The 13,886-nt window shown below is 44.6% G+C and overlaps 1 protein-coding gene across 1 annotated transcript; it reads right to left on the bottom strand.

Moving 5' to 3' along the window:
• Positions 1-2,674: 2,674 nt before the first annotated feature.
• LOC142014822 (pepsin A-like) lies at positions 2,675-13,343 on the bottom strand. The gene is made up of 9 exons (XM_074997991.1): positions 13,288-13,343; positions 10,157-10,313; positions 9,517-9,634; positions 8,052-8,170; positions 7,056-7,255; positions 6,214-6,330; positions 5,613-5,760; positions 5,408-5,500; positions 2,675-2,824 (listed from the first exon to the last, which is right to left on the bottom strand). Exons 1-9 carry the CDS (start codon positions 13,341-13,343, stop codon positions 2,675-2,677), a joined length of 1,158 nt encoding a protein of 385 aa, XP_074854092.1.
• Positions 13,344-13,886: the final 543 nt, after the last annotated feature.

Raw genomic sequence — 13,886 nt, 5'->3', positions numbered from 1 at the left:
ATAGAAGGCATGGAACTAGGGGTGTGGAATTAGCTAGAGAGGCAATGGAGGATGGGTATGTAGTGCTGAGAAAATTGGCATCCTGACCTTCGAGATGCTGTTGCAATACAAATAAATTGTAACAGTAGCCACTGCAGGTGTTAAATAACCTCTGCTATATGATGATGGCACTTATAATCTAGCTTAACTCAGATCATATGATGAGCAAGCAACAATCAGTGTCTTCCCACAACTGCTCTGTTAGAGCCCTGTTAATTCCAGGCTAACTCCCTGGGAAAGGGGAGTGAATGAAGCCCTCTGGCTCTGTTGTCTGCAAGAGAAAATGGGCAATGGGAATGAAAATGGTCCCAAACTCTCATGGAAGCAAGAGGTGTTGACTAGGAAGGGTGAGATCTGTGCGGTAGGCCCAGTGACACTGAACTTCTCCAAAATGAGAACACTAAGAAGATTTTAAATTGTTGACTAAGTTATTCAGGCATTGTGGGAATACTATGATTCATGCAAATATGTCAACTGAGAAAGGCACGTTTTCTCTGTAAGGAACAAGTTGCCATCTGAGGCCATTGACTATATAACAATACATCATTTGTATTTGGACAAGTACTAGATGGATTGATTGGAGACTGACTTATCTTTGGCATAGCCAGTAACCACATAGGATGAATATAATTGCAAGAAAAGGTGTTTGCAAAGAACAGCCTGATCAAAGCCCGCTCAAGTCAATGAGAGTCTTTCCTGGGTGGTGGTTCGAACATTAATTGCTCCATCATGCAGAGACCATAAATCAGAGCAGACGATACCAGAGGAATTTCCTAGATTTCATTTTGTATTGTAACAGAGAAGTAGCCTTGTTAGTCTGTACTCCAACAACATTTTGTATTCTTCGTCTCCATTTTGTTTGGTTGTATGAGTATGTTAATTGTGGTCTATATATGGAAAATTTAATATATGTTCTAAGACTTGCCATCTGAAACAGAAAGCATTGCTCTGAATCATTTTAACTGTCTGGTGTTGTGGTTTAAATGCTCTTTATCTTGCAATAGAACATCTGTAGCTGATTTTTCATCTTAGGTTATATTGTAATAGGGATTGCATTAATAAAAACAGTCACTTGATTTTGGGAAAGTATGCTAGCTGTGTGTTGATTAGTAACAGATTTTCACTCTACTTTGGAAAGAGAGGCTGCTGAACTCTCTTTTATATTCAAATTCGACACATTAACACGTGGTTTGAACTGGGATGTGAATTTTCTCGGTCATTATAGGGGCTCTTTTGCAAACTTGGCTTAATCTAATTCTTGACTTCCCCCCTCCCCCGCCCCCTACTCTCTCATTTGCTCACCTTGATAATTTTTTTTCTGATTTGTCAACTTTGATTACTATTTTTGGTTCTCTATCCCTTAACTATTGAGTCTGTTCTGGTCTGGCTGTGGTTTGAAGGAGTGGGTCTGTCCCACGAAAGCTCACCTAATAAATTATTTTGTTAGTCTTTAAAGTGCTACTTTACTGCTTTTTGTTTTGATAGCTGTGTGTTACTCATTTTAGCAAAAGATTATTTCAGTGTCCTTTTAGTTATTCTTTGATCAGTCCAGATACCTTGACCTCCGGAAGAACAGATTAAGGGGGTAGTGGGGTATAGTCATGCTATTCTAGGAGTGCCCCAAATCCAGTTTTGGGATAACAGGGGCTGCACAGCACCAGGCACTGGGCAACAGAACAAGTCCTAGCCAGCTCCAAGGTGCTAGACAGCAGGGCAGGCACATCCAAGGTGTGAATGTGAATCATTAGAGCCATGGAGCCTCCTCTGGGCCTGTGGAATAGGGAGGTACAGAGCTAGACCTCACCTCCCTCCAGACCCAGCTGGGGCTAGATGGGGCCTGCTGTGATAAGGCATCTGTCCTGCCCTCTTTAAGGCATCAGGATTTGACTGCACAGCTCACACCCAGAAGGCTATTTCACAAGTTACTGTTGGAAGTAACCAAATCAAACAGTCTCAGAGAGGTAGCCAGAATCTGCTCCAGAATCTGAAGAAGCCAGTCTTACCCACAAAAGCTCAGTACCTAATAAATAATATTGTTAGTCTTTAAGGTGCTACAGGACTGCTCGCTTTGTTTTGCAGATCAGCCAGGTTGGGAATGAGAAGTATTGGCAGAGTGAATAAGATACAAAACTGCAGATCACATGGTATATCTCTGCAGCCAGTAACTTTGAAGTAAACAATTGGCCATAAGCATGAATGAATGTGTAGTTTAACAAAAAAATTGTGAATGAATGTGTAAAGTAACTGTGGAGGGACAAGGTCAGAAATGATAGAAAATATATCTCCCTCTTCCCAGTCTCTATGTCATCCATCCCATTAAAGAGAACAATTCACTTGAATGTTTCTATATTTGTTTATTCTACTGTGTGTCAGATTACAGGACAGAAGCAAGTGGGTACTGACAGATCAATAGGCAACATTGGGGCATTTAGGATAAGAAGCTGCAGAGCCAGACCTCCCCACCCTCCAGACCCAGCTGGGGCTATATGGGGCCTGCTGTGATAAACAATTAACTGACTCGCCCTCCTTAATGGATCAGGATTTGATTGCACAGCTCACGCCCAAAAAGCGCTCGCAAAATAGCGGCTCTCTGGGATCACTGTTCCACAGCAGTGTCCCAGGTAAGGTGCTGTGTTCATACTGCAGGGGCCAGGGCCACCTGGTTATTGGCCCTGTCAAAGACAACATAGTACTGGCTGATGAAGACATCTCCAAGGATCCAGAGCTCTCCAGAGGAGGTGGGAATGTCAATGGTTTCAAAGCCAGAGGAGCAAGAACCTGATTCCTGCACCAAGGAAAAACAGGACATGGTAATTACTGGATGGAACTTCAATGATCTCTTAAGTTTATTATCCTGTAGTGTTTGCAAGTGCCTGTACCATCTTCAGGTGCGCATTCAGAGCTTCCATGCTGAGAAGCATGAGGCTGGGTCAGGGTTTCAATGAGAGACTTCTACGGGCTGCCAAAACTTGCACTGGTGAGTTGGTCCCCAATGCTTGGAGCTATTTAGACACCTAACCCCAAGTGAGCTATCTTTGTGGATCTGGGCCTTGGAACAGCTTCAGCCTTTGAAATAGGAGGATGAACTGATGTGGTCAGCGAGTATATTTACATACCCTGTGAGTATGTTTACACAGCAAAGTTATTTTTAAATGGCAGCTGCTATTTTGAAATAACTGTGAGCATCTACACAACACAACCGCTATTTTGAAAGTGGTAAACCAGGGGCTGCATCTACACTAGCAAGTTCTTTTGAAAAATTTCTCCAAATAAGGGGGCTCTTTTGAAAGATCCTGCGGAGTGTCGACACAAAAAAAGTATTCTTTCGAAAGCAAATCGAAAGAATGTGGCACTCCTTTCAAAATCACTCTTCCTTTCCCATTTCAGGAAGAGTGCCTCTTTTTGAAAGCAAACGTGTGTAGATGCTCCACGGGCCCTTTTTTTCAAAAGAGCAGACCTCAGGGCGCCTGATTTTTCGATCCCTGGCCCATTCTTTCAAAAAAGCAGGGGCTGAGTGGATGCTCTCTTTCAAAAGAGCAGCTCCCTCTTTTGATCTGCTTTTCTGTGCGTGGACGCACTCTTTTGAAAGAAGTTCTTTCAGAAGAGCTCTTCCAGAAGGACTTCTTTCGAAAGACCTTGTTAGTGTAGACGTAGCCTCATTGTATGAGGAATAGAGCCTATTTCAAAAAAATAGGTATTTTGAAATAGGGGCTGTATAGACAGAGCCTATTTTGTGTGTACGACTAATGGCTCTATTTTGAAATAGGCTGTTTTGTGTGTAGACTATTTTGAAATGCATTTTGTGTGCAGCTGCGCTATTTCAGAATAAACTATTCCAGAATACCTCTTCTGGAATAATTTATTCAGGAATAACGCTGCTGCGTAGACATAGCCTGTGATGCATCTCCCCACATGCTTTATGGAAATCGGTTATGAATATAAATATGCATAACTTAGAGATGCTCTGGACAAAATACCGCTTGTAATCTATCATTTTAATGTTATAATCTGCTGAATCGGTATAGCCTATTTTTGTGTAACTATTCTTAGGGCTGTTAACAGTTAACTGGTAAGCCTCCCCCTGAATGGATGAGGCTTACCCTTTATGGTTAACTGGTGGGGCCGGGAACAGCCCCCCATCCACCATGGGCAGGGGTTGCTCCAGCTCTGCCAGAGCACCCCTAATCCACAGCAGTCCCCGGCTACTCCCACATTGAATTAGTTAACTGGTTAACTTCGTGATTGATCAGTTAACTAATTGATCAGATGTGTAAAATCCTGTTTATTCTAGTATGTGACATTAGAAATGTGGTGTGTGTGTCTGAGTATAGTTTTAAATGTGCTAATATGGGCCATCACTGCTGCCTCAACCCTAACGACTGGGTGATCCTTAACAACTGGATGATCAGCTTAACAACATTTTAAAGAGAGAGAGAAATAGATTTATATAGAGGGTTGATCCCTCTGGGGGGCTGATTCCCTGGGTGCTGTGCCCTAGAACTGCATTCTCCCAGAGCTGAAGTAAATCAGCGTCTGCACTGCTCTGCAGGAGGGCGATAACCTCAGCTCTCTGCCTTGGCTGGAGCAGACCAGAGGATCTGGTCAAACAGGAAAGGGTGGTGGGAAGCCCCAGAGAGCAAGAAGACAGGTGCCAGTGGCATGATCAGCCCATGGGAGAACATCCCAAGGGGTGTTCTGTGACCACACCCCATCACAGGCCTTGCTGGTGACACATTGCGTGGGGAGGCAAAGCACGCTCTCGCCAGCATCCTGGCCAGATTCCAAAGGGTGCAGTTACCTTGTGCTGCCAGAAATCCTACTGTGATTACAAACAGAGCTGGGCTTCCCTACTGCCTGTCCCACCTACAAGCTGGTATTGCTGGGTGCTGTTAAAGCAGCATGCCTGTTCCTCCACAGAGGGGAACAAACTCTTACCATGTAGAGGGAAAGCATCTTCCTGATGCCCAGATACCCATGCCCTGCAGCACAAGGCAGTGATCTCTTTTTATCTAAGTTCATAGCCTGGGTGGCTGCTAAGTAACCTTCTCCTATCTCTGTAAGGCCTTGCCCCGGTGATTTCTTGCCATGGTCAGCTCTGCAGGCTGCCTCCTTGCTCATCCAGGGTGTCACTTTCACTGCAAGCCTGCCTTGACCTTGAACCTTCCTCCCCTGGATCCCTGTGGAGAAAGATCTCTCTGCCACCCTGGTGTCATGCTCAGGGACAGACTCTGAGCAGCATCTCAGTGATGCTCCTTCAGCCTCATGCAGGCTGGGAAGGGATCAGTTGCCAGCATACCCAGTGCAATTGGCTTCAGGCAAAAGCCTTTGCCAAGAGGCCTTACAGTGGTTTTCTCAGCAGCACACTCACATCAGTGATGTAGGCACTGGCAGGCACAGGGAACTCAATGCCATTGATGGTGAAGACAATGTCAGGCAAGCTGCTCATGGCACTGCAGTTAACCTGTAGGGAGAAAGGCAACATGTGGAGGAAAGTTTAGGTGCACTTGAGGCACTAGAGAGATGGATCATCTCATCCGAGTGTAGCAAACGTGTCTGGAAGGATCTGTCCCCGCTCCCTGCCCTACCATGCCATCGCTGATGCCAAGGTAGGATTCAATGTTGAAGATGTCAGTAGGGGGCCCAGCCAGCAGAGAAGTGCCAGTGTCAATGATGGCCTGGCAGCTATTAGAGCAAGCGATGGTCTCTCCATTGATGGTCAGGCTGGAAGAGAGGTAAAGTCAGGGGAATATCCCCAGAAACACTCCCATTTTCATTCCCACTCAGCCCAGTCCCTTGCTACGGGTGTCAAGGACTTTTCCCTGATGTTTCAGCCTGGACTTCTCCTTTCTTAGGTGCTGTCCATTGCTCCCCATCTTTCAAACTTCTGTGACTGTGATCAAGTTCACATAGGGGTCACAGACACGTCAAGGGGGCGTGACCACCTTGATCTTTCCTTTTTTGTTAAGCAGACCTGGCCAGATGGGAGAGGGTTCCTGGTGTTGATGAGGTAGACTGGTGAGCTGCTTTCCTACACGTCCAAGGAAGATGTGATCCTGCTTCCTGTGTCTCTCATATTGTCTAATCTGAAAATGCAGTTTCCCCTGTCTCCCAGACACATCTTCTTTTGCTCATCTCCTCAAGGTTGTATGAGGAAGGGGAAGAGGTGTGTGATACCTGTCCATGGTGATTTGCCAGTAAGTCTCAGCAGACAGAGGGATCCAGTTGAGGCTGCCAGAGTAGTAAGATGAGTCAATGTCACCAAACATCACGAAGCTCCCGCTCTGGTTATTGCTGGGGGATGGAGAGAAGAGAGTTAAGGTAGAATCATGAATGGCTGGCTAACAAGCACTCTGTCTGAACAGTCACAGAATAGTGGCCATGTTAGTCTTTATCTTCACAAAACAAAAATGCAGCCCTATAGCACTTTAAAGACTAACAAAATTGGCGATTTGTTAGTCTGTAAAGTGCTACAGGACTGCTTTTTTGTTTTGTGAAGCACTCTGTCTGTTAGAGATAGACCACAGCTGGCAGTGTTGGGGCACAGTCAGAGCTGGGAATAGCAATGTCTAGTAGCAGAGCGAGGACAGGATGTTTGGATGAGAGAGGTACTTCTCCCTTTACTTTCATATGAGTACGGACTGTCTCTTGCTAGATCTTAAAAGCTAAGCATAATTGGATCGGTCTGAAACTTGGATGGGAGACCTCTCAGGGAAAGGATCAGCTGTTTGAGGAAGTAGTGACAGTGATTCAGTAGGTGCCGCTCTTTCTTCTGAGTCAGTACAGAGCAGAGGGTTTAGCCAGGTACTGAGTTACATGGGAGTCAGTTCAATACCAATGACCTACAGCAGCACCAGGCAATGTCCTCGTGCTTTAATGCAACAATTAGAGATAGTAGTGTTCATTTCTGTTCCCCAAAACTTACTTAAATGGCATGAGATAGTGCCTGTTTCTGGGGACTTTGGATGAAAAGGTTACAGTGTGAGAGGCAGTGATGACTGTTATGGGCCCTGACTTACGAGCTCAGGTAGACAGAGAAGAGGTCCTGGGATACCAAACTCTCATTCATCATGTTGTCAAAGACAGGGGTAGCTCCAGAAGAGGCGATGCTGGGGAACGCCAGACCCAAGATCCCATCAAATTCAGAATACTCAAAGGCTGTTCCAGGCTCAGTTTCACTCAAGCCAAAGGTCTGATTGGTGTCCACAATGCCTGCAACCTTGGGGGAGGGATGGGGACACTCAGACACATGCTACACCTGAGGAGAAGTTGCTAAATCCTTCCAGTGGGGCCTTAGTGGGTGGGGAACTCTCAGAAGCTGCCATGTCCTGACCTCTGCTCTCCCAATCATATGAGAACAGCCTACGAGTGCCTGGATTAAGTGAGTAGATGCAATTTGGAACATCTTTGATTTCATTCTTCCTAGAGCCATCCAGAAGAACTGGGCCGAGTGACCAATGCGAGATCAGAATGAGGCTACAATATTGAGAATGCGTTCAATGGCTATTATATGTATTGGCAAATCTATGAAACCTCTTTGGATCACCTCAGATTTAGCAGTTGTTCCAATTCTGGATGCCACGGTCATGCCACACTTCAAGCCAACAGCAGAGGGAAAAGAGATCCTCTGCTCTAAAAGCCTTCCTTCCACGCAATGAGCAAACTCCTATAGTCACTGACAACCTAGGGCCTATGGCACACAGCAGAGCAGCTCTGTTTCATGCATTGGTGCTGCTCACCCTATGCTGTCCGCGATGAGTCAGCCTATCACATGCACTCAGCTTGTAAGTGGGTAAAACAAGTGAGAATGAGACAAAAATGCAGATGCTCTCTAGTTTGCTTGGGGTCTCCAATCTCTTTCTCTGGCTTTACCATCTTCTCTGCTCTTTCTTTGTTCCTCTCTCCCAGTTCACACCATGTGGAATTCCTATTGAGATTCCCAACTGTATCCTGTCCTTCTAACTCCTAATCTTTCACCATCTGCTCTGGGGGCTTTGATCCTTCTTATGATTTACCCGGACGGTGTCATAGGCCAGGATTCCAGTCATGCTGCCACTGCCATACTGGATGGAGAGGCTGTCATTGGTGGCCTCATAGGTGGAAGAGTCTGATGGGTTGAAGCGGTTGTGGTTTGCTGCAAAGTAAAGAAGAGTCAGGTGGTCACAGACTAACACTTGAATTCTCTGTACGTGTTGTATGGGGAGCCTGGGTGCCTAGAAAGACTGTGAATTCCTTAATGGAGACAGGCTACCTAAGAGTCAAGCATCATGGCACTCAGCATTGCCACACCTAAGTACACTCGTGGATCTAGCTTCTGGTTTCACTAGGGCCTCTTCCCACTATCACCCTGTGCAGAACATGGAAGGACAATGCAGGGAGACCTGCTGCTCTCTGGCTTCTGGCTTGGATAAAAATCAATAATTAAAAAAAACTAATTTTCTAAAGAGTCAATACATTTTTTAAAAATGAAAGCCGTCCTGTTTAAAATTAACCTTGATGTTAGGGAAACATTTGTTAAGACCTAAACATACTAAAATCCATTACAATAATTTAAATCATATACAAAAGTTACTGTGAAGCCGTGCATGTTTTCTGCATTTCAAGAAAATAAGTGGAACTGATGGAATTTCAACACCTTGTAATCCAGAAACAGAATTTCTTCAAGTGCTGAACATGTTTGGACAGCAATAGGCTCTTCTGGAAATGTAGAGAAAATACTTTCTTTATATCAATTTATTAATTTTAGTTAAGTTCTTGGAGTAGTTCATTTCAACTTAAGAAATCAGTTGGGAACTGAAAAGCAGCAACACCTGTTTTCCTCCTCTGATCTCTGAATAAAACTAAGCATGAAAGGATGAGCTCTACAAGTTCTAAAATCTTGTAGGACATGCTGATCAGAAACAATCAGTTCAATTCATTGACTACAGCTAGCACTTCCTTTGCTTCATTAGTCAGGTTTTTTTAAATGCAAAACATGTTTTGGTATTTTTTTCTTCCTTTGACTGTCCATTGAATGTTTCATTTAACTAATCATTAAAAACCCTGTATTTTGCATTTGAAATCGAATTCCAATTTCCAACCAATTTGAGTTTGACACATACCAAAAAGTAATCCTTATGTGGTAAAAAAGAAATTCATCTTTAACCATTTTATAACATAATTTAAAAAGTACAAATTATGAATCTGAATATTAAGTTATAAAGTAGCATAAATAAATGTGTATTGTCATAACATATAGCTGGATTAGCAAAAGAAAATAGTTGTAAAGACTATATATAGTTGAAAATCAACATGTGTATAGTGGTCACAGACAAGTGAGAATCAACTTTCTTTAGAAAAATAATTAAAAAGTACAAATGCAAAGTCAAATTAAAATCAATAATTTCAATTAAGGCTCCTCTTTGCTAATTTATATCTCTCTGATTTAAATCAACCCATTTAATTGACATGTCAAGGAAAGAAGTGTTGCAGGTGACTTACTGCAGGCTGGGCTGGAGCAGTAAATGGAGGGCACCCACAAGTTGGAGGAACCAGTGTCAAAGAGGACAGAGAACTCCTGGGGTGGGGTGCCAATAGAGATGGTTCCGTAGTACTCAACCTGCCAAAGTAGGACAAAAAATGATGTGAAAAGCAGGACCCATTGCCATCCAAAGGGGTAGATCTGTTGCTAGAGCAAACTGGAGTAGCTCTCTCAACTGATTTACTGCAGCTGAGGCTCTGGGCTATGTTGTCCTTTCCAAAGGCTCAGCCTGAGCTTATGTTTTCTGCCATGGCTCTTACCTTCTGCTGGCATCTAGTGCACAGTCATTTAGCCCCAATCCTTGTCAATCTCAGTTTGTGATAGAAGACACTGAGCAGAGGGGAGCCAGCAGGCCCTTGGAGTGCTGTTCCCAATGCTCTTCTTAATGTCATCCAATCAGAGCTCAAACCTGGGTGGCCCAGCACAGGGATTGGGAATATTTTTAGGCAGTGGCAAAATGGAAGGTTGGATGGAAGCACATGGGTGGGGTAGTGGGTACGAGCCCTTTTGGAAAGAGGAAGCAATCACCTGTGGACAGAGGAGTTGGAAGCTTTGATGAGGAGAGGGAGATTACAAGACTTGCTCTCTTGCCATACTCACGTCCATGTAGTTTGATAGGGGCTCAGTAGCGTTCTGGCTGGCCATGCCGGGGAAATACTTGGAAGCCAGGTTGTAAGGGTTTTTCTTTAGGAAATCCTCCAGCAAGTCATGTTTCTTAAGGTTCTGCCTCAGGGATTTCCCTTTCTTCAGGGAGACCCTAATCAACAAGAGTTGGAAGAGAGAATGATCAATAACAAACAGTGGGCAAACCATTCAGCTTTAACATTGCATTGCAATCTCTCCATACACCTTGTATTATCAAAAGCGTGCAAAAGAGTTGGGTGCCCAGTACACAGCAAGTCAGTGGAGGTTGGGCCCATAATTCCAGTAGGACCTATGGAAAATCCAAGTCCACATGTGCTAGCAGAGAGATGACCCAGCATGCTACCAGCTGTACTAATACATAGTAAGAGATAGTCCATTACCTATAGAGATTACTGTTGAAATAGACAAGATGAACAAAGGAAGTATAATTGGCCATCTTGACTTTGTTGACCACACCATTCTTGAAATCTTAATCACCCTTGGATTCCCTGACACTATTCCCATGGTGCTCCCTCTTATATCTGAAATCACTCTTTGTTGCCTTCAAAAGCTTCACAATCCAATTTTCAGAGAGTGTTCGACAGGGCTCTGCCCTTAGTCTGCATTATACTCCTCCCATCCTCCCACACCATGTCATTGCACAATCCTATCCCCAACCATAAATTCCACTACTATACACCAATGACTCACAAATCTGTCACTCACTACTAGACCTGTCTCCTCATGTCCAAACTAACATCTTGACCTTGTATGCCTGGCTTGATGAGAGTAATTGGACATGGGGAGACCTCATTTTTTAGGAGATGGGATTAGGAAGGTACATAGACTAGCTGATTGAGCACTGAATGTCTGTGCTAACTATGAAGTTAAGTGGGTTAGTAAGCCAAAAGATAGAATGGCTGAATAAGGCAGGGAACATCAAGGAAATCATTTACAAAGGACAGGGTAACAGTGAACGAGATAAGCTTGAACTACAAAGATGAGTAAGTGGCATATGGTGTAGGTAGAGCATTTTGTACAAGGACTGGTCCTTATAAAGTAACCCAGCCAGTACTAAAATCAATCCTAAAACGAGTGATACAACATAGAGTAAATACAATGTAAAGGAGCAGAGTATTATTGTGTAATTTGGATGTGTGGTCCACCTACATCCACTGCATGCAGTTGAGTCTGATCAGCCCAGCATAACCAACTGTATGCCAACAAAAGACACCTGACTGGGGAAGTGCAGAGTCGAAAAGACTGCTTCTGAAGTCAAGTGGGAAGGAGTCTTAGAAGAAAATCCAATAGGCTTGTCTTCCTGATAATTCTTAAAGGATGTCTGGCTGTCAGCTCCACATAATCATCACTAAAACAGAAGTCCTAGTCTTTCTCCTCCTGTCCAGTCTTCCTCCACCATTTCCTTCCTTGATCCTCGTAAGCAGCAACACCGCTCTGCCTCGTATGCAGGCCATAAACTGTCATTTTCAATATAAGATTTTTCTCTAGCTCCTCACACTTGTGTCCAAATGATACGGCCTTGTCCTATTCATGTGCATTCAGAATGCTGCTTCGAAGATCATTTTCCTACTGTGTCACGTTGACCCTGTGTGATGCGGTGCATCCCTAAAGGGATTAGGGTAGGCCAGAGGGGCCAATCAACTCATCCCATGACAAGCTGGGAGGCTTTAATGCCCTAATTAGAAGCAGCTCACCTGTGCAGGAGCAGAAATCAGATAGCGGAAGAGGGCTGCAGTGAAATAGGCTGTGGTCATTCCCTGGGAGAAAGGAGGCATGTTTTGAGACTACAGAAGCAGGTAGCCTCCCTGGGAGAGGAATCTGGGAGTCTGGCAAATCCAGAGAGGTGAGGAAGCCAGACTGGAAAGAATGGCTTAGGGAAAATGGCAGCTAGGACCTTGGCTGCTGATTAGAAGGTCCCTAAACTGGAACATAGATTAGAGGGAGGGCCTGGCTTCCTTACTAGCCATGGGGGAAGTGGTACCAGCTGTGTAGGGAATGGGAGGGCTGCCCAAGCCTGGGAAGGGACATAAGAAGGTTACTGAGATATGCCAGTAGTCACATGGCAACTGGGACAGAGGGCCAAGGCATGGAGGAGGCAGCAGCAGTATTGCTGGAATGACAGAGGATCTGCAGACCAAGAGGGAGCGACAGAAAGAGGGGCTATAGCTATAGAAATGGATACTGGCCCCACAGACCTAATCCCTGGAGAGGCCTGAAAGAGTTACTATCAAGCGGCGAGGAGAGCATCCTCTAATACCGTGACTATCTTCTCTGTGTGTCCATCCACCGACTCCTTCTGTATCTCCTCAGACACAAGCTGCTTGTGTTAACTTCCATGGCCCTTCACGCTCAAATCCATCCTACCTCATCCCTCATTTGCTATCAGGCTATTGAAGCTTGCCTCTCATTCTCCCATAGGCCACTTGGTAAATTTTTAAACAAGTCCCTTTGTGCCTTCTCCGATCTGCTCCCTATGGTCAGGAGGGCTTCCCTGTAAACAGCTGCCAGGTTACCTCACTGTCATCCTTCCAATCCTTCGCAGCTTTCATGATGCCTTTAAAACCCTGCCCCCAACCCTAATAAAAGTTTGATTGCTGGTGTGGAGAAACCACTGTCCCTCATGTCGGCCTGTCTATAACCATCTGTTGTGTCTTATCTCACACTGAGGTTGTTATCCTCTTGGGGAAGGGACCATCTTCCAATGCCTAGCGCCATGGAGTGCTGTTCTACGTCTTATGGTCCCTAGATCCTGTGATAATAGAAATATAATTATTATCATCCCCATGTAACATACAGAAATCTGATCCCCAGACAGAGAGAGAGTGACTTGTCTAGGATCACACAGGAAATCTGTGGCAGAGTCAGGAATGAACCCATCTCTCTCAAAGGCCACGCTAGGGCCTTAACCAAAAGGGCATCCTCCCTCATTCCTCTGGTACAACATGAACTTAAGAGGCAATTCCCAGCTGTTGCCTAGTCATGAATGGAGAGAAGAGAAAAAAAAAAGAAGAGAAATGCAACATTCCCCTCAGTATGTAGAAAGCTGAGTTCAGCAGCCGAAAGTGGCATGTTCCCCCAGTACTCACTTTGTCAGCTGGCACTGAGGCAGCGCCACTACACTCAGGAGCAGAAGCCACTTCATGATGTTTTCTGACACGCAAGCCAGTGGTGATGTTTGACTGTAGAGAAACAACTGGGTACTGAGCCTTATAAATACATATTTCACAGCTTTTCTTATCGCCTCAATAACCCTGATAAGAAACGTAAACCTTCCAGTAAGATCTTTCAAAATGTCCATAAGTGAATTTTTGGAGCACATAGATTTCCGCCTTCATTTGTTTGTGAACTGGAAAGCTTTTACAAGAAATGCCTGTAAGTTATTTTAAAGAATGGACTGGGAGGCACAAAGGAATTGGAATGGGATACAGAGATATTCACTGTCAGGTTCTTCATTCCAGTCTGGCTACATGTTGGGAGAGATGGTACCTCCCAAGTGACTGAAGCCTTTCATGTCTTGGAACATGCTTCAGCCATGTAGTGACAGGTTTCTTTGTGGAAACTAGGACATGGCATTTTACATTGCTAGGTACTTTGGTGTGAATCTGAGCCCAGATCAGCACACAAAACTGAAGCCAGTGGACTGGGAAATAAGATGTAAAAGGCACTCCGGAGTCTACATGACTGC

Source organism: Carettochelys insculpta, chromosome 6 (genome assembly GCF_033958435.1).
Source record: "Carettochelys insculpta isolate YL-2023 chromosome 6, ASM3395843v1, whole genome shotgun sequence".
NCBI classification, from domain to species: Eukaryota; Metazoa; Chordata; order Testudines; family Carettochelyidae; genus Carettochelys; species Carettochelys insculpta.
This window is presented reverse-complemented; position numbering and strand designations above follow the sequence as displayed.

Coding starts and splice junctions, on each gene's coding strand:
- LOC142014822 (XM_074997991.1), bottom strand. CDS start 13,343: ATGAAGTGGCTTCTGCTCCTGAGTGTAGTGGCGCTGCCTCAGTGCCAG. Junction 8,171..9,516: donor CTGCTCCAGCCCAGCCTGCA/GTAAGTCACCTG, acceptor TTTACTTTGCAG/CAAACCACAACCGCTTCAAC. Junction 6,331..7,055: donor TTCTCTGTCTACCTGAGCTC/GTAAGTCAGGGC, acceptor TCCATCCCCCAG/CAATAACCAGAGCGGGAGCT.